General features: G+C 38.2%; 1 protein-coding gene across 1 annotated transcript; it reads right to left on the bottom strand.

Moving 5' to 3' along the window:
- Positions 1 to 800: 800 nt before the first annotated feature.
- Positions 801 to 27,983, bottom strand: SLC13A4 (solute carrier family 13 member 4). The gene is made up of 16 exons (XM_050324146.1): positions 27,149 to 27,983; positions 21,178 to 21,306; positions 18,633 to 18,769; positions 18,243 to 18,424; positions 17,488 to 17,542; positions 15,857 to 15,896; positions 15,050 to 15,127; positions 13,372 to 13,562; positions 12,002 to 12,121; positions 9,067 to 9,168; positions 7,837 to 7,938; positions 6,742 to 6,839; positions 5,456 to 5,586; positions 4,481 to 4,642; positions 2,870 to 3,007; positions 801 to 2,272 (listed from the first exon to the last, which is right to left on the bottom strand). The coding sequence occupies exons 1-16, from the start codon at positions 27,245 to 27,247 to the stop codon at positions 2,135 to 2,137; spliced, it is 1,902 nt and encodes a 633-aa protein (XP_050180103.1). The 5' UTR covers positions 27,248 to 27,983; the 3' UTR covers positions 801 to 2,134.

Genomic DNA, 27,983 nt, shown 5'->3' with positions numbered 1-27,983 from the left:
GGCATGGGGAGAATGATGAAAGTAACCATTAGGCACTGTGAACAGAGAGATGTTCTGCTTGTTGTGTGTGGGGACAGGACTGTTGGTATTGCCCCAGCTACTGAAGTGCTTGTTCATGGAGAAACATGCCCATGTTGGTGAGCAGGCATCGCACCCTCTAGCTCCTGTTCCAGTGGCTTTAGGGTGGAGCTTGTGCTAGGGGAGGCCTGCGTGCCTCTGCTTTGAGCTCCGTGTTGGGTTCTGCCTTTTGCTGGGGATCAGGAAAACACCAAGGGAGTGCTGCTGAAGTGGTGAGGAGGATCTGGATCCCAGAGGCACGTGTGGGCTTTGTATGCTGGAGCACAGCAGAGCAGCAGGCTCAGGAGAGAGGGAACACAGGAACTGGTGAGTTAAGAAGAGTTGAAAAAGCGAGGCTGAGGTTTTGTTTCACAGATTAGGAGGGCGTGGGGATGCACTGAGCCACTGATGCACAAAGACCTTGCTTTTCAAAATGAAATATGCAGGAGTCACGAGGAACAGCAGTTGTTTTGCTAACGGATGCTGCCTCCTGCTTTTGGTAGAGGGGCTAAGACATGCTTTTGTGATTTCCCCACTTTGCTCCCCCTCTGTCATCCTATGACCTCTTAGTGTATCTGTTTATTTCCAAGACAAGTCTGTGGGATCCCTCTGTTTTGACAGAAGCAGTAAACCAACACCTCTTGCTGTCTCAACACTACTTCCCTAAGGGCTTGGTGGGTTATAAGGTGAAACATAGTCTATTTATATTCTCACAGAGCACCAGAATGTGCAGTAGTGAATAATTTATTTTATTGACATTTTATTTTGCAGAATAGACATTCACACTAGCAACTAGAGAGCCTAGATTATAAGTGGAAAGCATGAACATCCATTAAAGTGTATGTCTGAAGAGTGTGATTATATGAGATCCAGTCATCCGAATATACAGCATAAATGTATTGACATTAAAGCAATTATTAAAAAGAGGACATAATACATGAAATTTTCTGAATATCACAGGGATCCAGTCAGAAAAGCAGGGATTTTGGTCTGGTAGTTATCTGTTCTGTGTCAGATTTTCCTACATTTGAAGTTCCTGTTCTCTGGGCTGGTAGAGAGCAGGTGGGCGTGATGTTTAAGTGAATGCACAGGATGAGGAGATACACCAGCACCACTCCACTTCAGCCCTCTCCCTTCTTACTCATGGAGCAGCACTAAGTGCCATCTTGGATGAGACTGTACTTTCTCTGTCAGGGGAATTGTAACTGCATGACAAAGAGAGAGGAGAGCTGTGGGTGTCTTGGCCTGGTAAGGTTTTGCTGGTTATAGCTTCCCCTGCTGAAAGAACTCCCACTTCAACAATGATAAAAAAAGGTATTGAACAAAGCTTTCTCTTTCTGAAACTCTTCCTTCCAAAGCAGAGGTTGCAAGTACTGCAATATTGGAAATTTATACTAGTGCTGTGGGGAAAAAAAAAAAAAAATCTCCTTCCAAGGAGACTTTGCCTTCCTCTCTGGAGGTTTCTGTTATCCCTTTGAAGAGCTGTAGCTGGTAGTTGTATTTCGGTCCAGGTCATATGGGTTAGGTGGGAAAGTGGATTTTTACACCACAGTGACAGGTCACCTCAGAAGAAGAAGAATAATTTGCCTTTAAAGAAGTAGGCTTATAAAACCCTGGGTTTGGGAATAAGACTCCCCCTGGATTCACTGTAGAAGTCAATGGTAGGACTGAATATCCCACTGCTGAGTACACCAGAGTATGTGTACTTGTCTTCCACTATTTGAGTCCTTTACACAAGTCCTGTGTAATCCTTCAAAGGTATGAAAAAGCTGTGGGCAGATAATTTGAAGGAGAGGATTTTTTCCGAGTTATGGTATCCCAGGGAAAGCAACGACAGAGCAAAGCTAATCTCTCCTTTTAACTCACACTGATTTTCAGAACTGAAAAGCTTTTGCAGAAGCCGTCCCTGTGGATTTTCTTCATGGTTTTGCTATGGATCCAGGTTCTATGTTTACACAAGTTTTCTTCTTTCTTTCATATGCACAATGGACGTTTAATATTTTGTCCCAACTCACTTTGGTCTTGCACTTTTTTTTTTTTTCTTTTCTTTTTTTTTTTTTTTTTTTTTAAGTGAACATTATATTTGGCTAGTGATGTTACTGACCACTGCCCATTCTGGGAAGGAATTCAGCTGGAAGAGTCGAATTCCCCAGGTGTTAATTGCCACCATGACAACAGCCAGGCCAATCAGATTTACACCCAGACCAGCTTTCACCTGCAAAAGTAAAATGCATCAGAGCACAATAACTTAATCAAAACCAGTTACCATAGGAAAAAAAAAAATCAGTAGGGTCCATACTGACATATCTGGTCTGGTAAGTTCTCTACAGTGATATCTAGAGCCAAAAAAGGCACGGTGAGTACTATGTATCAAAGTATAAGATTGTGGAAGTATTCAGGAGTGATCATCAGAGATGGACTGTTAGAAAGCTCATTGGAAAACTGCTCAGTTTGTCTCTTGAACTTCTCAATCAGATAATCAGAGTGGGGAGTTACACACAGCAGGGTGATACATGACTTACTGTGGAGCTATGTGATAATCTAATTTCTCATGCTTTCTTTGCTTATCTTAACATGTCAATGCAAAGGATTGGGTACTCCTAAAGCTCTTTAGATCATTACATTCGTTAAAAAAATAAAGATGATAAATGCATGTATTCTACAGCAGATTTGTGGATGTACTTAACCTGACAGCTCAGTTGCATGGCAGATCAATATAATTTTATATTAGCACCAGTATAATCATTACTGTTATTAGCTGGTGTTGAAGTTGCATGAAGCATGGGACGATATACCCAGTCTCAAGACTCACCATATCTTTAATCTGGCAGTGCCCATAACTGAAGACAATGGCATTTGGAGGATTACCCACTGGCAGCGTCACCGCAAAGGAGATACACATGGTGACAGGAATCAGAGTGTATAAAGGGTTGATAAGCAGGGTTTCTGACTGAAAGAAGAGAGGGAGACAGGTGTTTTGTCTAATCAATAAAATCCTCTCCTGACAACTCAGATGAAAGGACCCTCTCTGTCAAGATTCTGGGAATCTCATCTCCCTAGTTTCTAAATTTAAGTGTGAAACAATTTTTGCTTGGTTGCTTTTCTTTTTTTTAGAGAAATGCTGTAATTTGGAGCTGGTCATGGTCCAGGGATCTCTCCTGGGATATTTCACACTGAGGTAGGGATGGGGTTTGCTACTATTAAGCAACCTTTGTTCTTCCACTTGCTCTCTGTGTCATTCTGTATTGTATCTTATGGATCTAACACTTCAGTCTTCATTTAACATGAAGAACTTCTTTCAGTTGCTGAATATGCTGGGACAATTCTATAAAGTCCTCCTGTTGTTCATGGCCCAAACTTGCATGATGAGAAGGCAGTGATGATGGAAGGTTCTATACAGTGGGCTAAAAGAATTGTTCTGCTGCTCCAGTCTTCAGCAGTGATGCAGTTTTGCATTTTCATTTACACTGATTTGGCCTAGTTTTATGTCTGAGGAAAAGGGAAGGGTATTTCCAAAGCCAACATCATTTGAGGGAGGGAAGTGTTTCTAGGTTACTTTTGCAATCAAAAAAGAGAGACTGCCTTAATTTGGCAGTTCAGACTACTATAAGTAGATTACTGGTATAAACTTTTCTTTAGGAGAGTCTCTTTCTGCATGGAGCAGAAGTAAATCCGAACTCCTAAGCTACACAAACATAATTACTTATTTTCATCTGACCATATCTTCATATTATCTCAGAGCCATTCACATGCTTTGGAACAGTCCACTAAACTTGTTATGATGTGGAAAGATGATTAATAACCTGCCTTCTTTGTAAGAAAAGCTTCACATTACATAAATGAAAAGAAACAGGACGTTTTTCTGTAACTGCTATTCCAGTATAAAATGAAATTATTATCTCTTTCCTCTGCTTTAGTCAACAGTATCCTGACTTTTTTTCTGTTCCTTACAAACATTTCTAGTTTTCATGTTGGAAGACAGTATGCTTACCAGTTCACCCCCTTGAACAATTTTAAATATGAAATAAAATTCAGTACTTTAGTCTTTTCTTAAAAGTAGGGAGTGACTTCTAACTAATGAACAAGACATTTAAAATAATCTTGATAAAAGTATCTCAAGTTTTATGTGAAATTCTTGATTGTATCATAACCTTTTTTGTACTTAGACTGAACCTTTCCTTGTACTTAGTGCAGGAGCTAAGTTTTCACTTTGTCTGAGAGGTATTAAATAAATTCCTTGGTGCTAAAATGTGCTTTTGGCTGCCCAAGTTTATTATTTTTCCTAATCCATAGACTACAGAGCAGTAGCTTGGGAACTGGGGCTGAGTTTCATGTGAACAGAGTGCCAATACCCTGACATCCTGAAACATTCCCACAAGCCTCTCAGGAAGAACAGACTAAAAATGTCATTGTTTTAACTCACCATGCTGCATAAAATAGGCAGAAAGATGGTTATAGTTGCTGGGTTACTAACAAACTCTGTTACCAGGGATACCAAAATGCAAGCCAGCAGGGTTACAGCCCAGTAGGGAAGGCTGCTCAGGGAGAGCATTTGACGTCCAATCCACGTAGAGAGGCCAGAGGTCTGGGGAAAGGACAGAGGCACAAGAATTGCTAAATACTTGGTATGTTTGTAAAACAGATTCTTCTCTTTGTGGCAGTTTACGACAGAGTCCCTCCAACAAATAAACAAAGTTAAGGTCAATGCTTTCTGTATTTACTTTTGTTCAGTAAACTGGATTTCACTGCAGTGCCTAATAAATAGTAAGGAAGAGGTACATTTGGCAGTTAATAACATTAAAAACGTACCAAGGCTGATCTTCCCTCTTTCTTCAGCATGTGAACTGGAGTATAGGAAATTGGTGATAAAGGATTGCACCTTCCGGGTAGAATTAATTTTGAGATTAAGATGCACAGTTGTAGTTGTCTACATGTAGGAGTCTGTAGGAGAGCTGAATGTGTATTTCTGAATTATACTCAGTGTAGATATAGTCAGCAGGGCCTCGAGTATGATTTGTCCATTCAGCACGAGGAGTTTCCCTCAGTTGCCTAAAGAGGAGCATCCAGTGAGAACTGTTTCCCCTGTGTTGGTTAGCTGTTAGTTGAGAAAGTGTGAGATGTCCCTCAGATTCTGTCGTGCCTGCTGGCCCTGCAGACATGCCATGAATACCTAGATGTTCTGAAGCACTTGAAATAGCAGATGCTTACACAAATGTCTTGAGCTCTAGCCATCTTTTTGTTAGATACAAGCTGTCCACCCAGTGCAGGGAGGAGGCACTAGGTTAAATACAAACTGGGAAGTATCCACATCGTAAATCCAAACTAGGGAGCATGCAAAGGGGTAAAAGTGCAGGCTAATGATTCTTTTAGGAAGGAGGATAAAAATCTAAATCAAGACCTTGCATCCAGCTGCTAAGGCATAACCTCCTCCAACCAGCACTACAATCTCCCAGGGCATGGTCTTCTGGAAGTCCTTCCAGGTAATGATGGGATCCATTGTGTTAATGTCTGTTGACTTTTCACCACCTCCTATATCAAATAAAACAAATGTGTGAACAGTATTACACTGTCCCTTTTCTAAGATCGTCACATTTTTCACACTCCTAGGATTAACTGAATGTGCATGGGAATTATCTTGAGAACTATCTGAGAGAAAGGCAAAGAAGCAGAGCATAGCCTGTTTCTCTGGTTAGCCTGGCCTCAGAAAACACAACATATTAACTCCAAATGTCCTGACTTCCCCTTGGCTGCTCTTTTGATGTGAATAGTTGTAAACCCGTGAGTTTCAGTTAATAGATTTTTGAGGGACTCTGGGCTCTGTTGTACATATATATGTACAAATATCTGTAGACTACAAAGGTGGTGTTACAATGGGATTATGTTACCAAAGAAGGGCTACGAAGTAGGTCCTGAAGCCCAATAAAGTGCATTTATGCCCTAGGACATTTTTTTTTTAGATGCCTGAGTATTTTCTTGAAGGAGGAGTTAAAGTGCCATTTTTTTTCCCTAAAACCTGTATTATATATGACACTATATATATATATATATATATATATATATATACACATTTGTAATGTCTATATAAGACTCTAACAGATAATTCTATTTCCATAGAAAAATAGTGCTTCAGCACTGCTGAAAACCTGGCACATCAAGCTGATCACTACCACTGAGTGCTACCCAAATGTGAATGTGAAATCACAATCATTATTATTATCAAGAAGACTATGAGAGAAGTGTTGGACAAAGTTGGAACATTGTATGGCACTTTCTGATGTCTTTTGTGTTTATCTGAGGACTTTATCAGTGATTTCTGATGTATAAGTGATAACCAATTTCTTTACTGGTGCTTTATCTTCAGCTGATTTTGCGTTACAGTTCTTTAATATAAAACTCTATCTGAACCAATCCTAAAGCTCAGTCCTAAATTTTAATAATTCTACTAGCACAGAACAGGTGGCAGTCTCAGATATAAAGCCTATTTGTCATCCTCTGAATGAGACAATATGAATTATAGCAAAGGAAAAGGAGGTCTGATGTAGGAAGGGCTGCTATCAGAGGAGAAACTGAACCCTGACTTGCCAACTTAAAAGTCTTTTCTTAGAAATCTTTGCAGAAAACATGAAGTGTCATTAAAGACACTGGAAAATGTACCAGCTTTCTTTCTTGCTGGATCCTCCTCACCTTTTTCACTTTTTCCAAAGCACGGCTTTTTTGCTGGAATCAGGAAAAGGAGAAAACCAAGAAATAGAGAGACAGTGGCATCAGTCCGGTAACCTTTCCTAGGAAAGAAACAGTGAGATTGTCATGAAAACACATTAACAGAAACATTTCTAAACAAGATAAAAGCTCCAAGCAAATTTTTTGCAGGTTCAGTTTAATTTCCACATCTGAAGTCATACTAACAGCCCAGAAAAATATGTCTGCATATTAAGGATACAAATCGGACTTTTTTCCCTGCTTATTAAAAACTGACTCTTGTAGCCAACTTCAGTCATAAACAATTTTTAAAATTCAAGTAGGAAAAAAAAAGAAATTCCTTTTGGTTTACAAATCTATTAACTTGGAGGTGAAGAAAAATGGTGTGATTACTAGAAGCAAGAAACAGTAAACACATTCTGGGGAAAAGCCAAATCCAAGTGATCTTTTAGAAATGGACTATAGATGGATTTGAAATTAAATGTCTACAATTCTTTCTGAAAAAGTATTTTGCAGAGTGCCAAACTCTAGTGATCTTCAAAAAACACCAGTATTAGAAATTGGTTTTTTGTCAAAATTAGAATGAGTTTTATACAGTAAAAATATAAAGAAAATTTAAGTTCAAATCACTTGTTCCTTCATATGCAATGTGTGTTATAGTAACTTTTAATGTAAATTGTTTCAATATTATTTAAAATAAAAGAAAAATTATTTGCTTAGTCACCATTCTCTGTACTATTTGTACATTGACATTTTCTTGATAAACACTTTTTTCCAAATATTTTAATTTTAATTATAGTTGAATCTATTGCAGTGAAACTTCTCTATGAATGCACTAAAATGCTTAAAGCTCAAAATCCAACCCTCTTATTCTTTTACACTTGAAATGTGTTTAATTTACTTCCTCTATTTAATTCAGTCTCTATAGCAAGAAAGAATAGAATTTGCCTCTATATGAACAGATATAGTTTAAAAAGTAAAAATCCTAATTGGCTGATGATGTCTTGAGGCCAAAAATTATTGTAGAAAGTCAGAAGCAAAGCCATATTCCCGTGCAGTTGTTTAGGGAATTTTACTTACTTCTCAAAGAAAGATGACCATCCTGGTACAAAGCCAGGCTCACGAGTAAACCAAAGCAAGGTCATCAGAATGAAGAAGAATCCAGTCACCATCTCAGGATAGCTAGAAATAAAAGAAAAAAAAACTCAACAAACAAACTAGGAATGAAATCCAAGGTCTGTCTGAAAACCCTAGGACAAGTTCGAGAAGAAGTAGGAAAGTAGAAACTGGCTTCAAAAGGGGATAAAAAACATATGGAAAATAATAAGGAAGATTAGTTTGCATTAAAGAATTCTAGATTTGGCTCCCAACTGGGAACCATTTAAACGCAGTAAAAAACAGGCTAAAAATATCCATCTATATTTGCAATTCAATCATTCATGGGCAAGACCTGGAGGAAAATATTCCTAAATGCTTGTTCTGTGTTTGCATTATTATCTGATTAAATGTGTTCACAAGGTAAAGCTCATATTAGCATTCCACTGTAAACACATTCTCGACATTTTTTACACGTGTAGAAAGCCTAAGAGTAAAAGAAATGTAAATTAGCACAGATGGTGCACACAAGGTGACTTAAGGATACTTGAGGATTTTTAATTTAGCATAGATTTAAATTAAGTATTATTTCATATTTGGAAACAGTCTGAACAACAGTCTAGTTTCAGAGTCCATGTATTCAGCCAATTTACCTGCCAATATTTCAACTGAACAGCACAGAAATGTTTTGGGAAGAAGGGATTTTATGATGGATTATCCCTTTTGAAAAATGAAACTCTTGTGAAATAATCTTTTCAAGAGACATTTCTTGCCGTCATGCATAAACATTACTGGCAGATGTGAGGGCTGGACAAGTCATGGCATGGGGTAAAGCCTTTGCTGAACTTCAAGGCTCAAAATAAGTATGTGCCTGAATTGAGAAGGGGGGGTCCTTTAATGACTTTGTTCAAAAGCAGAGACAAACCTTGACTGAGGTGACCTTTGAACCCTGGTATAAACGTGAATCTTTTATGTCCTTTTTCATCAGACATAAATAAATTATTAAATACACCCATGCTTGTAACAAAGTATTTGATTTTATTCATTTTTGCATTTAGTTCCTTTCCTGGAAGTAAAGAAAACTGGTTGATAGTTTTAGACTAAGTTACACGAGCCAAATGCAACATGGAGCTAAGGTAGGTAAGGGTGCAACATGTAGGTAAGGATGGTTCTGCCTAGAGAGGCAAATTCCTGAGGAAGGCAGGTCTGATTTACCTAACATTTCCCAGTTTCTTATATTCTTCTTGAATTCTTCTCTCTGACATTTCTTCCCGTTTGGTCTTCTTCTTTTTGCTCACAGAACAGGTCTCCTTAAAACTGAAACACATTGCACAATAAAATTAGACAAGGGCATAAAGTGGCACAAAAAAAAAAGTAATTAAAAAAAAACACCAAAAAACAAACAAACAAAAAAACCAGCAATGAGGTAAACTGAAAATTCTGATACCAAAGATGGTTGGGAGTCAAGAGTGGGTCAAGGCCTGATGCCAAGGTGAAGGGAATTTACTGTATGTGATCTTTGATTATTCTGGTTTCAAGTTCTTCTGAGATTCAATTCTACACATAGTTGGAAGGTCCCCAGGGTGCTCTGACTCATACTGACTGGTGTCATTGAGCCTTCTTGAGCCATGGCTGAGCTCCCTTTGTGGAGGCTTCCTCAAAGAGCTGGTGGTGGCCAGATGTTTCTGGTGCCAGAAACCTCCAAGCCATGGCTGATTTCTATCATCACATTGAAAGATTGTGGCAGAGGCCAGCTATCAACAGAAATTTTTCACGGGGTAACTGTGCTTTCCAGTTGGATCACGGGTATCCGACATATTTGGGGTCTGGTCTGGATTTTGAGACCATATTTGACTTGAATGTTCAGGATTCACAGAAAGTAATGAGGGAAAGCTGTGCTTTAGGATCCCATTACCTTCCACGACTGTCTGCTTCTGCTAATACTAGCTGTTTCTAAACCAGGCACAGCCAGATCAGGATCATATTGCCTCTGCCACAAGGCTAAGGCAGTCAGGCTGGCATTTTGTCCTGGAAAAAACACTTGGAGTTCTCACAGAGACATGAAAACACAAGCACATTTCATAGCTGGATATATTCATCCTGCTATACGTTTGTATGAAGGTTAGTTTATTCAGTTTGCCTTCCTCCTATAACAAAGCATGGACATTCCTAATTGAAATTAAGACACTTGCAAGCTCACTTTAACACTTTCCTTTTATTCATTCCAATAGCATTACTTTGCTGTGCTTTGAGCCACAAATCTTTGGTCACATGGTGTGTGGGTGTGGGGGTGGTCTAGGACAGTCTAAAAGAAGCAACAGCAGTAGGAACTTTTATAACTCTTTTAGATCTTAATGGGTGCTTTTATAGTTCCTGCTATTTTAATATCTTGTTTGGTCTCTATTGCACTAGAGACCCAAGCGGTAGCAGTGGACAAATCGTGGACTGCAATCTCTATCCATGTATCTGGTTAAGGCCAGATTCTTAAAGGAATTTGCATAGCTCAAGCTCCAGACAGGCCTGTTTAACAAAAAGACTTAACCAAGCTTTTTGTTTCACGTGGGCACTTTTTTTTAAGCTCATTTAGCACTGCCCCGCACCTATAAGTACTTTAAATTTCCTTACAAGCCTTGCTGTTAGACTCCAGTAAAATCCACCAACAGTAATGCAGTGGTTGAAAGAGAAGGGCTATGTGGTTTATAGTGGCCAGTTCCATAGTAATGATTCTACCCTTAGCTCTGCTTTGTTGGTAAAAATCACTTGATGGGTCCATTCTCTTCCACTTTTGACCTAGCCTACATGTTAAAACCAAGCCTGACATGTTATTCCAGCTGGATCAAGTAAGAATAGATTGATGACACTTAACTTCCTAAGAAAACAACATGAAAATTACAGGAATTGATTAAACGTTTACGCACAAGCATTAGGCAGCTGTTTCAACATGTTTCAAGTGTTTCCAGGCTTAGGAGGATGTGAAGGTAGAGTATTGTAGCCCAGCTCTGAACACAATATGTTCTTTAATGAACTGCAGTGAATAGCAGTCAGAGATTAAGGAGGCTTGGAATCAACTAGTACTTCTCAAAAAGTCGATAATGCTTCAGTCTCTGGTATTATTTAGAACAACATTAATCAGCATGAGGTCTTGGATGCAATGTGGAATTTCAATTATACTTTAAAATAAAAAATGTAATTGAGGGTCATGTTAGGACCTGTTTCTTCTCAAGATTAAAAAAAAAAGGGGGGAGGAACTATTATTAGCCTTTTAATTTGGAACTACAGGACTCAGGAGACTGACTGAAAGGGGCATGGAGCCATTCACCTCTAAATTACTTCTTCAAATCTAGTCAAGGTCAGCAACAAACAGAAGTCATTATCAATTTATTCATTGTCTTAGGTTAAATAGTGATGTCAGTTCAGTTTACTTTTAAGAATAAACTAAATCAAATTAAGGCCACTTTAATTCTGAGTAAGTGTATCTGCATCACAATTTAATGCTGATTAACTAATCCACTTTAAATGCACACATTTAGGTAATTTTCATTAACTTTGCTGAGTACCTCTGTAAAGACAATACATGGTACAAATGAACTAGAAGACTGAGCCTTTTTCTTGTTCTAGGGATTCAGGACTTCCTAGTTTTAAATGTTTTTGTCTCTTAGGCTGTGAGTCTTTTCTGCTTTAAAGATAAATATATATGGAGTATATTTAAATTTAATTTAAACTGGTCTTACATTAATTTCATTGATCTGGGGACAGATCTGAAAAGTAGCTTGCTCAGTTGCAGTTGTTTTTCTATTCATCTTTTAAGCTGTGCTTTTCCAAAAGAACACTTCAGAAGATTTTTGGTCCATAAGGGAATCCTTGTTGTAATAAGAGTAAAAAAAAAAAACCAGAACAGTTGAATGCTTAATAGAGATTTCTATCAGCAATACCTAGGCACTTCACTCTCGAGCAACAATACTGTATAGAGCTGTCTATGCAGCACAGCTAAGCAGTAAGATTTCCTCTGATAATTGTTCTGGCAAGAAGAAGGAAATCGTGCCTTAAATTTTGTCATTTGCTAATCAAAAGTAACTTTATGAGACATGTTCTAGAGGACTGCAGATGTCCTGCTTTCACAGTCCTTGCACCTTGAACAAACTTCACTCACTTGCAACCCAAGAACAGCCAATGCATCCAGAACCAAGTCAGCACCAACATGATGAGGGAGATGGGGAAACTGAATAAAAACCAGGTTCCAAAATTCACCACTTCAGCATTGGGGTATTGACTGTAGAGAAAAAAAGAGGATGCATAAGAAGTTAGAGCACTAAAAGGATCTCAAATGTGCATACTTACACACACACATATATGTGTCTAGTCATGGCATGATAGAAAGATTCCATCAGTATGCATTTGCAACAGCTGCATTACATATGCATAGTGAAACTAATTGCCAAAAAATGTCAATCATTGACCTCCCCTGACCAACAGATGAACCACAGAGCACTTCAGACTTTTAATACCAGATGACCTGGATTGTCTAGTACTACTAACAGCAGTGAAATTCTGTCCCTACTTATGGTTTATATCAAAGCTCATTTTAGTGTTGGCAGACTTTAGAATGATTACACTCAGAATCTCTGTGTATGGCTCCTCATGGACCACACAAATGATGATTGCATTCTGCTGGGCTCTGGCAAAGGTGTTTGATGTGTGCATTTGATGCAACTGTCATAAAAGCAAGATCTTTGGAAATTCTGTAAAATCCTAATCCTTGCATCGAGCAGGACTTCTGAACTTTGCTACCACCACTTCAGAGAGAGACATGAAGGATATCATGGCAGTAGAGGCAGCAGTAGACAATCAGAATCGGTCTGAGCTTGGATGCAGATCAGTCCATGGGTAGAAGTACCAGCAGTCTTCTGAGAGAAAAACATTAATGTCTTTGCCAATGAAACATTCATGTCTTTGAGAGTCCTGGGCATATGACAGAGGAAATGTTTAGATACTCAAAGAGCTGCTTCTCTTCTTCTCTGAAGTAAATGTATAAGGCCAAATTTCAAAGTTTATTTATTTTTGCACTATATGTTGAGCAGCCGAAGTACCACTAGTGATGCCTTTAAATTCACTGTAAGAACTCACTTTCTGAGAACTCAGAGAACAACTCAAAGCTGATTGTATGACATTTCTTCTTGTGTGAGTATTCCTTTGTCTTCCTTTCTATGTCTTCATGGTTTCAGTGTTTGCTTTTCCAGAGGGCCTGCTGCCTTCACGGTGATCAGCTTTTCAAATCAAAAGAAGTTGCAGGAAAAAACCTAAATGTTACCACATGCTAAGGGATTTTTATTTTGCATGAGAGAAAGATACAGATATGTGTTAACTTAAACTTCCCCTTTCAAACATTAACCATTAGTAATAACATTAGAGGAGGCAGCAAATTTTTCTTGAGAGAGAGTGTCTTAGGAGGGTTCCTTGAGGCTAGTAAAAACCCATGGGGAACACCACCCACCATTCTCACGAAATCACAGTATCACTTACTTATTGAAGTGCTCTAAGAATATGAGGCTGGTGGAGGTCCCTATGATGGTTGTCAGTCCCCCAATGGTTGCTGCATAGGAGATGCTCAGTGAGAGGCATTTACAGACCATGTGGTCATGTCTGGTTTGATACCGGTACTTGGTAGTCAGGCCTAGATCTGAGGGTTCAGGAGGAAGGACCAGTATCTGAGCCTGTGAGGGGATAGTAGATACAGACAGTAGAAGATCAGAACAGCAGCACAACTTGCTCTAATGCCATAGTGATACACATCCCAGAGAAACAACAGGTTTGTATAAGAGAAGGCAGTTTTTTTCTTCACAAGGCTTAACTGGGATCAGACCTGGAAACCTGTCCAGGGGCCTGAAATTGCCTCGTCAGTGGCAGAAATGTTGGACAAACAGTAATCGGACTTCTGGCTAAGATTTGGGCCAACTCCGGCTCTGGCTGGAATACCAGTGGGATACAAAAAGCCTTTAAAGGCTGCAGGGATGGGATGCCAGCACTGCAGGAGTAGGAATCCATAATCCTTGAGGCTTATGAGACAAAGGCTTGGTGAACTTTTTGCACTTAAGAGCTCAGGGCTTCTAATTAGGAATGGAGTGCTAGGGGTCTCAACCCTAGGCATGAAAAAGGCTGGACAATGAGGATATGGAAGAAAAAGATGCCAAAAAATCTTACTGCAGAAGAAACTTTCTCATCAGTAACAGGAAACTATCTATTTTGGTAAATCAAGTTGTTGTAGTGGGAAGAAAGGTACAGTACTTCAAGGCATGTCACGTGCAAGCCAGGGCTGTAATTTAGGGATGAGGAAAAAGGCAGAAAGTGGTTCAGATAGATTTTTATTTTGGTTTAACTAGTAAAATCAGTCATGCTATAGGTTCATCATCATTGTGAGGATAAAAATTACTAAAACCCTGTTAGGTTAAAAGTGAAATGAGTATGTTAGTTAAAAATAACAATTGGACATTTATTAATATGGGTGTAAGAGAAAATTAAGTATTGGGACCAGTGCATTTTGGAAACATATACTTAGATTCTTTTGAACTGTGAATACAAATCCATGTATTGGTTTTAGCCTATTCATTCTTGCACATCAATTTATGCCATTAAGATACTAATAAGATTAAGATACAGATTATCATCCAAACAGCAATCTCTTCTTGGATCCACTCAAGAGAAGTAGAAATACTGTAATGGACTAATTTGATGAAGGATTTTGAGGGTGGATATTTTGGAAGACAAAAAGCAGGTGGATACTAAGACTACCTAACAAACTGACTGAACAGATTAATGGTCCATGCCTGCTGCTGTTTTTGTTCTGAGTAGAATTGTATGTGTCGGGAATTGTTATTTTTGAGTTGGGCTATTTTACAAGGAGGATTTGCAGAAACAAAGTGGCTAGTACACTCAAATAATAAGGGAAACTCAGGATCACATTAATGAATGTAAAGCTAAATTAATTGTCCCAGCTATTGGGGGAGGGTCTTCTTAACATATCTGTGCTCAGCATATCTAAATGGGAGCAAGAACTAGCAAAGCACCAAGCCAGGGCTGAGGAAAGATGATGGAGAATGATTCCATGTAACACAACTTACAAGGAATAAATATGAAACAGTGGAGAGCAGGTGATATTCACATCTGGGTTTTGCCTCACACCCCAGGTCTAACACTTCCTTACCTGGGGTAGGTGCTGCCCATTGCTCTGAGAATTCATTGTGCCAATAGGGTTGGCTATCATGGGCACACCATTCATACTCTGTAAGGAGACAAATACCTTTGGATTAGCCTTTCTTATGTTCCATGGGGCATTCAGAAAAGAATTTATGATGCCTCCTAAAGGTCATTGGTAGTACACTTTGGAGAAAAAAAAAAAAAAATTAATTTGAAACTAAAACAACAAAATCCAACCCACTAAAAGATCAACTGTAAATTTTACACTGGAAAAGTAAAAGCAAGTAAAAAAAAAAACCCACAACCCTTTTTATTTTAAACTGATCCTAGAGTCAGATTAGAATGAGATTGGGTTTTCTTCTTCTGTCATGTAGGAGAATCTAACAGGTCCCTTGCTAGAGGCTGTGACTTTGACATATGTGTAGTCTGTTCTAGTAACTGAGATGTCTCAGCTGTTGAAGCTGGAAACACCTGGACAATAAAAGATCATATCTGAATTTATTGGAAAACATATGGAATTGTTAGTTTACTGACTGGATCTCGGTATCTCCAGCAATAAGTACAATAAACTTGTATTGTTATGTACTTATGTTGTTATTGTTATGAGCTAATGTTCCCCAGCTTGATCAGTGCAAGCAGGCTGCTGGGTTAAATACAAAGCAGGACGTTCTGCAATATATACTCTCTGCCAACAACCAACTTTTATTTGAAATAAAGGAAAAAACAGGTTTTTTTCAGAGCTGTGTGGATTCTGCTCTGATGGTTCCTGGATTAGAAGACAATGTAGCTCAGAAGATACTACCTATCACAATACCTTTGAGTGCATCAAGGAGCTGAAGTCAGTAGTAGTAGCACTAAAAACAAAGAAAGGAAAATATACTTTATAAATGCCTGTTCACCCAGCTCCTTCAAAAGGCACACATCATGGGTAGGAGGGGCAACCTCTGCAGGAGAACTAGTGCCTATTTAATGGTGAATACCATTTATTAGAACCTCTTATGTGGTCTCTTGGCCCCATATGTCACATTGTGTTTCACAGCTCTATCTCTAGCTGTGTAGCAATGGTGTTCCACTTCCATGAAAGAAAACATTTGTGTTCTTTGTACTATATATACCCCATTCTAGGAGAGGACTCCATCCACAGTGGAGTTAATCACCAGGTAATCCAGCACTACTGCTGTCTATTCTAGTCAAGTTCTTCCTCTGCCAACTTTTTGGCACGTGGACCATGAAAACAATCCACTGAACTTAATTCCAGAAGATGTGCTACTTTTCCTGCCAAATTTTAAGCTCTTTTTCAAGTAATACTATTTTAACAATAGTTCTGTATGAAATATCCAACATATACTCTTCAACAGGGCTTAAAGGGATTAATGGTACAATGCCAAACTGAAAATTTAGTTCTATGTTGTGCACAAAATGTGGCTGGGATATAAAAGAGACAACAGAGGGAATACTGGAGAACCCAGTAGTCTCTAGACTAATGAGATAACTGTTCAGATCTTGCAAGTTAACTTAAAGTCATCAACCTATGCTGTTTGAATGATAATGTTTGTTTTAAAATAAATTAAAATTTAAAGTAAGAGAAACAAGAACTTGTTTCTCTTTTATTAGGAAAAGTTGTGAACGATATAAAAGGAGCTCCAGGAGGGACCGAGCAATTTTTTTCTCACACTTCATAAGAAGATGCTCCTCAGGATTTACCCTGTAATTCAGTTCTAGGATATCAGCTTTGTGTATTCCCTTGTGTATCTTGAACTGATGATTAATTTGATAATTTGGCAAAGAAATTAGTTTATTGCTTGGTTTACCCTTTTCATCTTACTAGATGCTACCTGAAATAGAGACCTGGTTGAAACTGTCAGTGTTTCAAACCTCAAAAAAAAATTTGTCTATATTTAAAGAAATCTTTTACAAATTTTTTGGGGAAGGAAGATTGTTCTTCTGTTGGTTCTCCCTCCCACCATCGCCCCACCTCCCTCCCCTCCCACTCTCATATCTCTCTTAAATGCAGACAGTTCAGACTTCCTTCAGGAATGCTCTGTAAGTGATTCCCTCAGGATATGTCCTGTGGTCACTCCATATGTATTTGGATCCTCTCCATCACTGTTCCTTAAGGGGAACAGAAATAAAAGTCTGTGGACAGCACTCTCTTCCACAGCAAAAAACACAGACTTCAAAAGAGCTTTCAAATCCCGAGAAACATTTTCCTTCTCCCTAAAATGTTCATGATGTTAAAAAAAGTAATGAATACTCTGAAGCTTTACTGAGATCCAGACCATTACATTAATCCCATTTATCATGTAAGCCTTCCTTGTCAGTCACATGTGAAACATTCCCTTGTAAGCTTCTGCTTGCCCTTCCTGGCTCTACTCCTGGGCTCCTCTCATTGCAACCTGTGTAGGGCTCAAATCTCCAGTCCTGATGTACAGGGTTCATTCTTACTCCTCATTGATGAAGATAAGCTCCAGTGAAGGTTGGCCACGATTTTCGCTGAGACCTGCAACAAAGGAAGAGAAAGCAGCCCTTGGGGTAAGAACTGAGCTGAGCCCCTGGGTCACACCACTGGGCCTGGAGAGGCTGCTGCAAACAAAAAGCATGTCCAAACTGTCTCAAGTGCTCTCTTTATGCAGCATTTTATTATTTTGTATTGTACTGATCGTGTGCCTCTGGCAATTACAAATCTATCATGCCCTACATATAACAGACAAGGTTGGATGAAATAATTTTCAACCTGGAAACTGTAAACTGAAAGAAAGGAGATATTTTTTTTTCTTTATAAATTCTTTCTTTCTGGGAAGGAATGAACAAAATGAACTTAAGAGCCCTTATCAATTTTTTACTTTGGGATTGTCAAAGGAACACTTTTTGACCTCTTCTAAATTTCCTGAACTTTGTCCTCAGGGGTTTCCTTCCAACTCTGTAAAATCACAAGACCTAAGAGTTTATGACACACAAACTCCAATAGATGCCTTAATTCAGTATAAATAGTTTCCCAAATCCAATTCTTCCATCACATCTTAAAACTTTCTTTCATTTTTTGAAAGGAATGTCAGAGTACAAAAGCAAAGAGTACAGATCAGTGTCTTTGACAGTATAAGTCAGACAGATCTGACCTTGATAGAATTTGAATAATATGTATCAACAAGTTTGGTTACTACTACACAAATGAGTGAAGAATGACCAGCATTGACAAATACCTATTGGCTTCCTTTCTTCAGTAACGGTGCTGCCTGCAGTACTGATGACCTCACACTCCTCCTCAGCATTCACCAGCTCCTGGAGCACTGCCTCCACAATTGGCATCACCATGGCTGTGGTGGATGTGTTAGAAAGCCACATGGAGAGCATCGTAGTGCAACACATAAAGCAAAGAAGCAACCTGGAGTGCAACACAGGGAAATCCGAGGAGTTAGAGGTAGCAGAAAGAGGATGAAAAAATCTGTAAGTTTTCAAACTTTGAAAGGAAAGATGGATATGGAAAAAGAACCTCAAACCAAGCTAGTTTGTGCCTATGGATGGGAAAATCAGAGTAGTTTAGAGCTGCTGCTGTCATGCTCAGATTACCCCGAAGTCGGAGGTTCACTCACATGCCTGGCTTGGCTCCAGCCATCATGACCATGCGCAGGGCAATTCGCTTGTGGAGATTCCACTTTTCTACAGAAGCTGCCACACAAATCACACCCACGAGGAGCAAAGTTGTGTTCTTGAAATATTCAGCAGCCACCTGCATTAAGGGCCAAGGGGAAGCAGTCAGTTAAAAAAGCAGTAACTGCGCTACACAGAAAGCACGCTGAATGAGAAGTAATGTGGTATCGCATGCTTTTGCTCCCCAGAGAGTAAGAATGACAGGGAGCTGGAGAACATGAGGAATTCATAAGTCAAAATATCCTCTTTAATCTATTTCGTGTTGTGTTTATGAATAACAAGGCTCTATACCCAATTGTTTTTAGGCTTCTTGGTTTTGAAGGGGTCAAGAGAAATGTTACTTTTTTGGGCAGGATGTTCAGTGCCTGCAGTTAATCTGTCATACTCAGCTAGGCTCACACGGAAACAGCCACAGACAAAACTCTGCACTGAAGGCAGCTTATTCATGTGTTTCAACTGTTTTTTCATTCTAGAGAGATAGTTGTCTATCTTGTTTATATTTATTCTGTCTTGTTCAACTTCTGGGTGAAATGTGGCATCCCTAGAACTTACAGCTTCAGAAAAAGAATCCTGTGGGACATGCTCTTTGAATGCAATTAAGAAAGGTTTTTATACTGCTGCAGTGATTCACAAATCCTGTGCCAAAACTTTTCACATTGGAAATCTATCTCTGTTTTATCAGGAAAATAGGGAAAAGTTTCAAGAAACAGAACTTCAGTTTAAAGAGGGTGAGCAAAAACCATCAAAATGGGAGAAAAGTTAAAAACAAGTGCTTGAAACCTAACTAAACTTTTAATTTCATTCTGATGCAATCCTTCTTAAGCTGTTGCTGGAATAATTTTCCAAAACCATAATTTCTTCAGTTTAAAACTACTCCTCTAACCAAATGTAGGTGCCAGCATTTTAAAACAATTAAGATCAGAGGAAACATTGTCCTCAGCAAGACTGACACTCCTCCATAAGAGTGCAAGAATGACACTGATGTTATTCTGTGAAATCTACAACAAGTTATGTGTTGAATTACTTTTATTTAATAAATACCCATAGTGATCTAAACAGACTTGGTCAACATAGCTGTGTGCCAGAACTTTTAAATATCGCTTTTTTGGCTTTCTTCCACTGTTTTTTTTCTCATTAACTTTCTTTTTTTTTTTTTCCTGCTACGCTGTTATAAAAAGGTCTTGAGGTGAATGAAAGAAATCCATCAAGCCAGCAGAACAAAGACTCTCTTGTTCTCCTTTATTCCTTTCACAGTCATTTTAGAGAAACCAATGAATGTTAATAGTGTTTTTAATACCCACATACATATATATGCACCCATGTTCTTAAGCCCCTGTGAGTTATTTGTAGCTTAAAGTGCTAGGCAAGAGAGCCCTGGGTCACTCTAGAACAGCAGACTGGAAATACTGCAGCATCATCAGACTTGTTTATTTTTTAAATAGGAGGGGGGTTATTTCTCTTCCTAAAGCAAATAATACAATCTCTGCAGTAGTCCCACTGTCATTTTATTTGATGTTATATTGAATTCCTGTCAGGCTGCCATTAAATTTAATGTAAATTCCTAACTACTTTACCTTTATGATAGGAAAAAATATTTTGAAAATACTGAATTGTGTTGGCATGGAAATGATTATATTACATCACTGGGAGAAATAAGGCAGGTCATAAAATTTTTGGTTTGTGCTTTTCTCTATCCATTTATTGGGATCCCCAGTGCTATATTGTGATAGAAATTCAAAAATTTATGGTTGCTATATATTATTCTGTGTTCTTATCTGTATTTCTAGTCCTTTAATCAAGTGTGAGGCTCCCTTTCCCTCCCCCCCCAAAAAAAAAGAGAGAGAAAAAAGCAGGGAAAAAAATTGTAGATGAAATAAAATAAAATCTTGGCATATCATGAAAAAGGTAACATTCAAGAAAACCCTCAGGTAACCACGTTCAGAACTGATCATGTAGACTTTTTTGTGCAGCTCCTTTTTTGCCTGAGAATTCGTGGCTACAATGCAGCATTAGGTCACAGCTTCGATAAAGGATTAAACGTTCACCCAGACAACACAGAGACAACAAAATTATCTAGTCTTTTACACTAAATGGTAATTATTTTTAGCATATGTAGCCTCCTTTTGTCTTAAGTGTCTTCTATAACAAACATAACTGGAAAGAAACTTCAGAGTGTATTCCATACTGCTCTTTACAGGTTTTTGAAGGAGGAGAAAGGTGGGGTCCTTTGATGCAGTGTGTTTTGCAAATTGTTGGTGCTGCAGTAGCTGAAAGGATGGACATCCTTCCTGGTTAATATAGTCTATATTATATCTTATATCTATCTTCAGCAGAAGAAAGAGCTGTTCAGACCAAGTTTCACATTACAAGATGTACACTTCTTCCTCCCATACCTCTAAGTCTTGCCACTGCACTAAGATAAGTCTTATTCAAATAATTATCTGAGAGTAAGAACACCAGATAACAAAAAGTTCACAATGGTCTGACCTCACTGGACTTCATGACTCCAAAAAGTGGGTACAGAAAAGCAGGAACTAAGGCTGCTGCACCAAGAGGTACAGCTTCGGAGACCCAGTACACGGCCGTCACGATCAGCACGTAGGCACATGAGGCTTCCTGCAGGGACAAAACACAGAAGTTACGTGTTACTGCCCCACCAGCAGCTGTGGAGATTTTGTGAACAAAGCTTTTGTGAACTTGTTCGTAGGATTCATCAGACTACAGGTGCATGGATTTAATAAAAATATCAAAAAGGACTGTATTACGACCTCCTGAAGTGCAGCTCTTTGGGTGTGAAATCTCGGTTACCGTCTGAAAGATCAGTCTCAGAAGATGATGCTAATGAAAGTTTTCACACATAAGCCAGGGCAAAACATTGTAATAAGCCTATTTATCAGCAAAATAATGGTTTCAAGTGCATTTACAAATTTGTTTGATTTCCATAATCCAATATTTGCCATGCATTCAACCATGACTACTCAGATTGGGCCCGTGAATATGTTATTTCTGCATGTTTTTCTCTCCAATGCTGGACAAGAACAGGAACTGGTAGTGTTCAGGACCAGATGGGAGCATTCACATTTGCCATAGCATGGATAAAACTGCCTAGTATTTATTTTGGGAAATGTTCAGGAATGTTTTGTTGGTTTTTTTTAAACAAGGTGCAAAGATTTTTGTTAGCTGGTTTTATTTGCTCACATAATTTACATAGGTCCTTGGAAGAAGATCATAGACCTGCAGGCTTAGAGGCAATGGCTTAATGGAGTTATTCAAATAAATTTGCTGCTGTCCAAGGTTCCGGTAGAAAAAGTAATGACAATATCATGCTGAGCACTCACAGAGAGCTGGGATGTGATGGAGATATCTGCTGCATGTTTCCATAGGAAAACACAGCTAATCCATGAAATCCTTCTGGTCCATTTCTTAAGTAGATATATCTTTATTTATGTCACTCTTTGGAGTTCTCCTTAGGTTCAGTTTGTTATACTTAGAAACCCAGGGATATCTCCTGGTAATAATTACAGAAACTGTTCTCAGGAAAAGGTTTTTCCTTTTGTTTTCTCAAATTTGAAGCCAACTTCTGTACTGGGGCTAACCTGCTGTTCTATAGAAGCTGGTAGGTCTGCACTGATTTACAGCATCTGTGAGTCTATCTATTCCTCATTACGCACTGGGTGTTCCATATGAACTTATTGAGTCATGTGGATTCACAGCTCACAAATGGTTATTGTTTAGAAAATTCACAGTTCACAGATGCTATTTGAGTGTCTTAAAACATAATTCCATTACTTTTGTTTCCTTACTGGATGACTTCTAAATAAAGCAGCTTTCAAGAAGTCATACAAGCAAGTCTCACAGATCCTTGTGTAAATCAATGAGCATTCATTTTTTTTCAATCAGTTAGCACACATTTCATTTTTTTCAGTCTCTTTTGTGAATAAAGTGGGAAAGTCTAGTGAAATTATATAGGGATGTGTGTTCAGTGGAATGAATCAATAGCTTATATCTAAATTCACGTTTATACATGTCATATTTACAAAGAGCCACAACCAACTGTCTCTTTTTTTTAAAGTATAGCTTACATTAATAACAGGCAGAATGCATCCCAGTGAAGAAGATATATTGATATGTACTATTTCCTTTATTTGCATAAGGATTTCAGCCAAGGTTACTCAGAAGATTGTGTTTAAATTATCTGCCAGGTCTTGCTCTGATTCTTATTTCAGAGAAGTGTGACATTGAAGAGGTGTAATTCATCTAAGCCAGGGTAAGTTTCTATTGGATATCAGGGCAAATTTCTTTACTGATTGGGTGGCAGGGCATTGGATCAGGCTGCTTAGAGAAGTGGTAGATCCACCATCCCTGGAACTTTTTAAAGAGTGTGTGGCTATGACAGTTGGGAATATGGTTTAATGGTGAGCATGGTAGTGCTGAGTTAATGGTTTGACTCAATGGCCTTAGAGGAATTTCCAGCCTTAATGATTCCGTGATTCTATTAAGTAGGGCCACCAAAATAACTGAAATAAATTTATAAGAAAACTTAACCTCCTTGAAGCAGATAAATTACAATTACTTTAGAGATTATAAAGGGCATCTGAAAGGCTATTTGAGAAATTTAGCTCTGAATTCTTCCTTTGTGGATGGATTGGTACTCTGAACTACACAGAAGGATGCGTATTTGTTTCTCTTCCTTAACTTAGGAGAGTGGTTTGGGCTTTAAGCTCTGCAGTAGAGGTTTCACTAGTCCTCTATGGTAAGATCCTTCAGCAATATATTACAAGAAAAGAGTATCTTGCAGTTGTATCTTCATTGCTTCCAAGAAAAAAATTCTAAGAGAGGTGAGAGGAGGTTGGATTGGAATGGATAAGGTCAGAGGACTTTTGTTAATATTCATGGATTATGATTATTTTATAAAATGTAATTGCTATGCTGTTTGAAACTCCAAAGTCTGGTGTTCAGTTTGTAGCAATTTCAAGTGGCCACTTGGAAAAAAAACCCAAACAAATAATTTTGACTTAAAAATGGACATTTAACAAGTGAGATGATAGGCATTAGAGATTTTTGGTAATCTCTACTAGGAAGACAAAACTGGTTTAGATGAGTCACGGAACTGATGAAATGGCTCATAAACATTAGCCAATTTACTGCTTAGTCACCTTTAACTACGTTATACGTCATGATTAATATTCCACAGAGAGCACAGCATAGGACCATTTTTGTGACCTACTGACTATTTGATACATTTTTAATTTTTAAAATTTCTGCTAACAAACTACAACGTTTGTGTGGGCTCTGTATGACATCCAGCAGTTATCTAAGGAGAAAAATAACTTCTTATGAAAAAGCATTGATTTTTGTTTTAAAGAAGTGAAGATGTAAGCTACAAAGAATATGTTTTGCCAAAATTAATAAAATTAATTTCATCCTAAGCTGAAATACAACCATTTTCTCACTCCAAAAATTTACTTCTGTTTAATTTCTCTGAGCATTGATTGTTGTTATTTTCTATTACCCTTCTCTATGTGGCAAAAAAGTAGGCTGATAGTGAAGATGGAATAGGACAAAGGGAAATTGCATCTCTGTCAAAACCTAACTGGGAAGGGCACTGAGTCTCTGTGTTTCTCATACACGAGGCTGTAATCATTTTACAAAAATAAACCAGCCTAAAATAAAGCTCATTTTTAAATGGTATAAAACTGTTTTACATGTACTAGGAAAGCCAAGCTTGATAATCTTTACTAAAAACTTAATCAGCTTGTCTAGCAACTTTCTTTCTTTATTTTCTGAGTGCTTTAAACCAGCTTGTTTCCAGAGAAACCATATAATTCTCTTCTATTTAATTGAACTGAATTTATATATTTAATTAATGGTTACCAGAGCTACTAAGTACTAGACTGAAGTAGTGGCAGCGTAATTTTAACTGTTTCACCCCTCTCACTTGTTGTTTTACAGCTGAAAATTACTTTCAAGCCCACCTCAGGGCTTGAAACAGGTAATAGGAAAGAATGCGATGGTTGAAGGGACTATGATCTAATTATCTGGCTTCAGTCAGTCCCTTAGGTGAAAAGAAAAGAGGACCTATAAGGAAACCATGGCTAAAACTTCTGTACTAAGGCTCATGCATAAAGCTTTTGTAACTAAAATATACAAGGATCTCAGAGTGACTAAAAGGAAGAATAAACTCTGTGTTGGAAATTTGTCCACTTGAAAGTGTGCATTGCATATTTTGCATGCAGGCATGTTTTTTTTCCTAAATGTGCCTGAAAGGCACTTTTGTGCATCCAAACCTGGGGAACAAGTTCAGCTATAACTCTGAAAAGGGAAAAAGAATTCAAGTAAGTTTTCTCAAATTTATTTTTTACCCAATAATTTTTTGTCACAAAATAATAGAAAACAAACTGTGGACTTTATTCCCACTAGCCATATCTACTAACAGTTCTGAATCCTTGTGCTCCCTTTGATGAGTCTTGTCACTACATATATAATGCTCCTTTGACGTTTCCAGAGATGTGCTGATATCACCAAAGAAACTGCACCCCGGCTCCGTGTAGAAATGCAAATATAAGTGACCTCGTAATTCTGATCTCTATAAGAAAGACAGGAAACTAGCATACTTGTCTGATAAATAAAAACATAAATAAGTGAGCAGGCATAAAATTAATTTTCAGGTTTAAGAAGAAATCATAATCAATGGGTTGTAGCAAAGTAAATCCTACACAAAAGCACTTGAATAGAGTACTGTCAGCTGAGTTTATCTGGTGAAGATGTTTTCTTAATAGTGCTATAAACATCTGTCCAACCTGGTCAGATTCTCAGCAGTACTTTACCATCTGTGATCCTTCACATATATACAAAGTGGATGTACAACATCACCTGATGGATTTTCATGTCACTTCATAGTAAAGCAACATCACAAGGACTTGTACTGTGTAATAGTAATTCTTGCAGTAACACTTTCGACGAACTTCTGCTTCAGCACCAATATGGTTCTGTTACAATTCCCTTGGTTATTAAAGTCTCCTTATTGCATCCTATGCTTCTGAACCCAGTAAGGAGCAAAGAAGAGGGACAAATTTTAATGCAATGAGTCTCATGTTTCCTAGGGAAGGGTCTCAAGGGACACAGAGCACGCTGCAGTTACAGGACCATATGGGCATGTCAGGGACTGTATCTTTTTATGTTGCCCTTCCAGTGACATGGGGGAGATTAAACCATTTTGCAAAACAAGCCTCTGTGAAAGGGTGAGCCTTTCTGTTCTCTGAAGAAGACCACAATTGTCTGTCAGTCACTGCCTCTCTCCAGATAGAAGAGATGAAAAACTACTACAAGAGAACAGACGAGATATACATTGAAGTTCAGAGCAGGAATACTTGAAGTGCAACATACAGTTCAGTGGTGTAGGAACATCTCCTTTTTATGAATCCTAGCTTTCTTTCAAAAAACATATTGCTGTTTTATTTTTGAAAACAGCTATACAATTTCTAATCTTGTGCATTTTGATTTCAGTAAAGTAGTTGTATTCCAAAATCCTCCGATACTGTAAGGAAGAATTAAACTTTAGCAGCGTAGAAGATGGAATGGAAATTGCTGCACCATTTGGCCAGATTTATTTCTAGGACTATGTGGAAGGACAAGCTGCAGAATTTTAAATACATTGCAAATTTTGATAAGTTACATATCACCATCTCCACAAGGTAGGAAATCATTGCTATTTTATGGGTTACAACGGCAGAGATGTGCACAGAGAGGAGTTCACCGTGTGGCCAGAGGTATTCAGTAGGTCCAAAGCAGTGTGAGGAACACAGCTGAATTCATTCCCATTCTCTGGTCTGTGTGTTAGGCACAGACTATTCCCTCCTTTGAATTGCTGTTTTTGTCTCTGAGCCAGCATTTATTAACCACTATCAGAGCTGCAGAGATACCTACACCTGCTCTGGAGTAGCCAATGCCACATAGGGTCCTACATGTCTGTCACTGTGTCCTAGCCCTTGCCTCACCTGAATTGCCATCTTACAAAGCCACGTTAAATTGGAAGTCCCTCCACGCATATTCATTACTTAAAAACTAAAGAGTTTTTTAATAAAGGAATACTATAAGTATTCCTTTTAAAGACCTCTCATTAAAGAAAATTTCATGTATATGTTTCTTCTGTTCCCTCTTCTACGTAGACATTATTTTAGAAAATGAGGAGATTCAATATTTTGCTTTAAAGTATTGCTTTGCTAGCTTCACCTCACTCTTCAGCTTTGCTTGTGACATGACTCAAGGTAGCTCCAGTTCTTACTGTGATGACTTTTAAGTGAACCTCACAGTCCTTCAGATTTGAGTCTCTGATTTTTCTAAGATCTATGCTTTTTTAGGTCTTTGGCTTCTGTTTTTGCACACTGCAAACTTATCCAGCAGTACTACCTACTGCACTCAGAGGGTTTTGTTAAAAAGAAAATTAAAATGTACTTACGCTGCTGGGGTATACGAGTGGCAGAGGAAGCAGCAGAAGTGGAATGAGAACAACAAGCAGGAGGTTTCTGGATCGGAGAATCTCCTTCATCACTGCCATACTCTTCTACTTTCTGGTGGCTTTCTTCTCCTTCAGATACTTTTCCAGTTCCTCAGATTCTCCAACTTCCACGCCTTCACTTTTTCCAACTTTGACGCCTCAGATACTCCAACTTCCAATCGACTTCAACTTTCCTTCACCTGTGCCTGGATTTCCCCAAAAGGTCTCTCACCACCTCATTTCCTTACAGTCACCTAAAATATCTTCCTTAATTTATTTGTTCTTCAATCTTTTGTTTTGGTAAGGTTTTTCAGTTAAAAAGACATTCAGTTTATGTAGGGCTCACCAGCACATCCAAATTATTATCACACCATAGCATGCAGAGGTTTGCAAGCTGGAACATAGTGATCTTTTTACAATTCTTATTTTTAATTCAGACTCACAGTTGTAGCTGTGTTGTATCCTTATTCTCATGTTTTATAAATTTTTTTCCTTCCATCATCTAGAAATGTGACTCCTGTTTTCATAAACCAGGCGGGATATGTTTTGAGCTGCTGCTTTTCCTTCTGTTTGATAGTCTGAATGCCTCAAATACAGTTTCTTTTCTGCTGCAAAATTATTAAACCAAACAATTTATGGTTCAATGCATAGAAGTAAATGTTCAGGTACTCCTTCTTTAAAAAAAACAAAACACAAAAAAACCCATCTGCAACTCCTTCAGACTTTATTTCTTTGCTTCTACTTTGTATCTACCTTTACCCTACTTTTGCCCTGAGCCTGGAATTCAAAGGGCAGC

This window comes from Myiozetetes cayanensis, unplaced genomic scaffold (genome assembly GCF_022539395.1).
Source record: "Myiozetetes cayanensis isolate MyiCay16 unplaced genomic scaffold, myiCay2020 scf3, whole genome shotgun sequence".
Taxonomy (NCBI): Eukaryota; Metazoa; Chordata; class Aves; order Passeriformes; family Tyrannidae; genus Myiozetetes; species Myiozetetes cayanensis.
The sequence above is the reverse complement of the archived record's forward strand: the minus strand, read 5'-3'. Positions and strand labels throughout refer to the sequence as shown.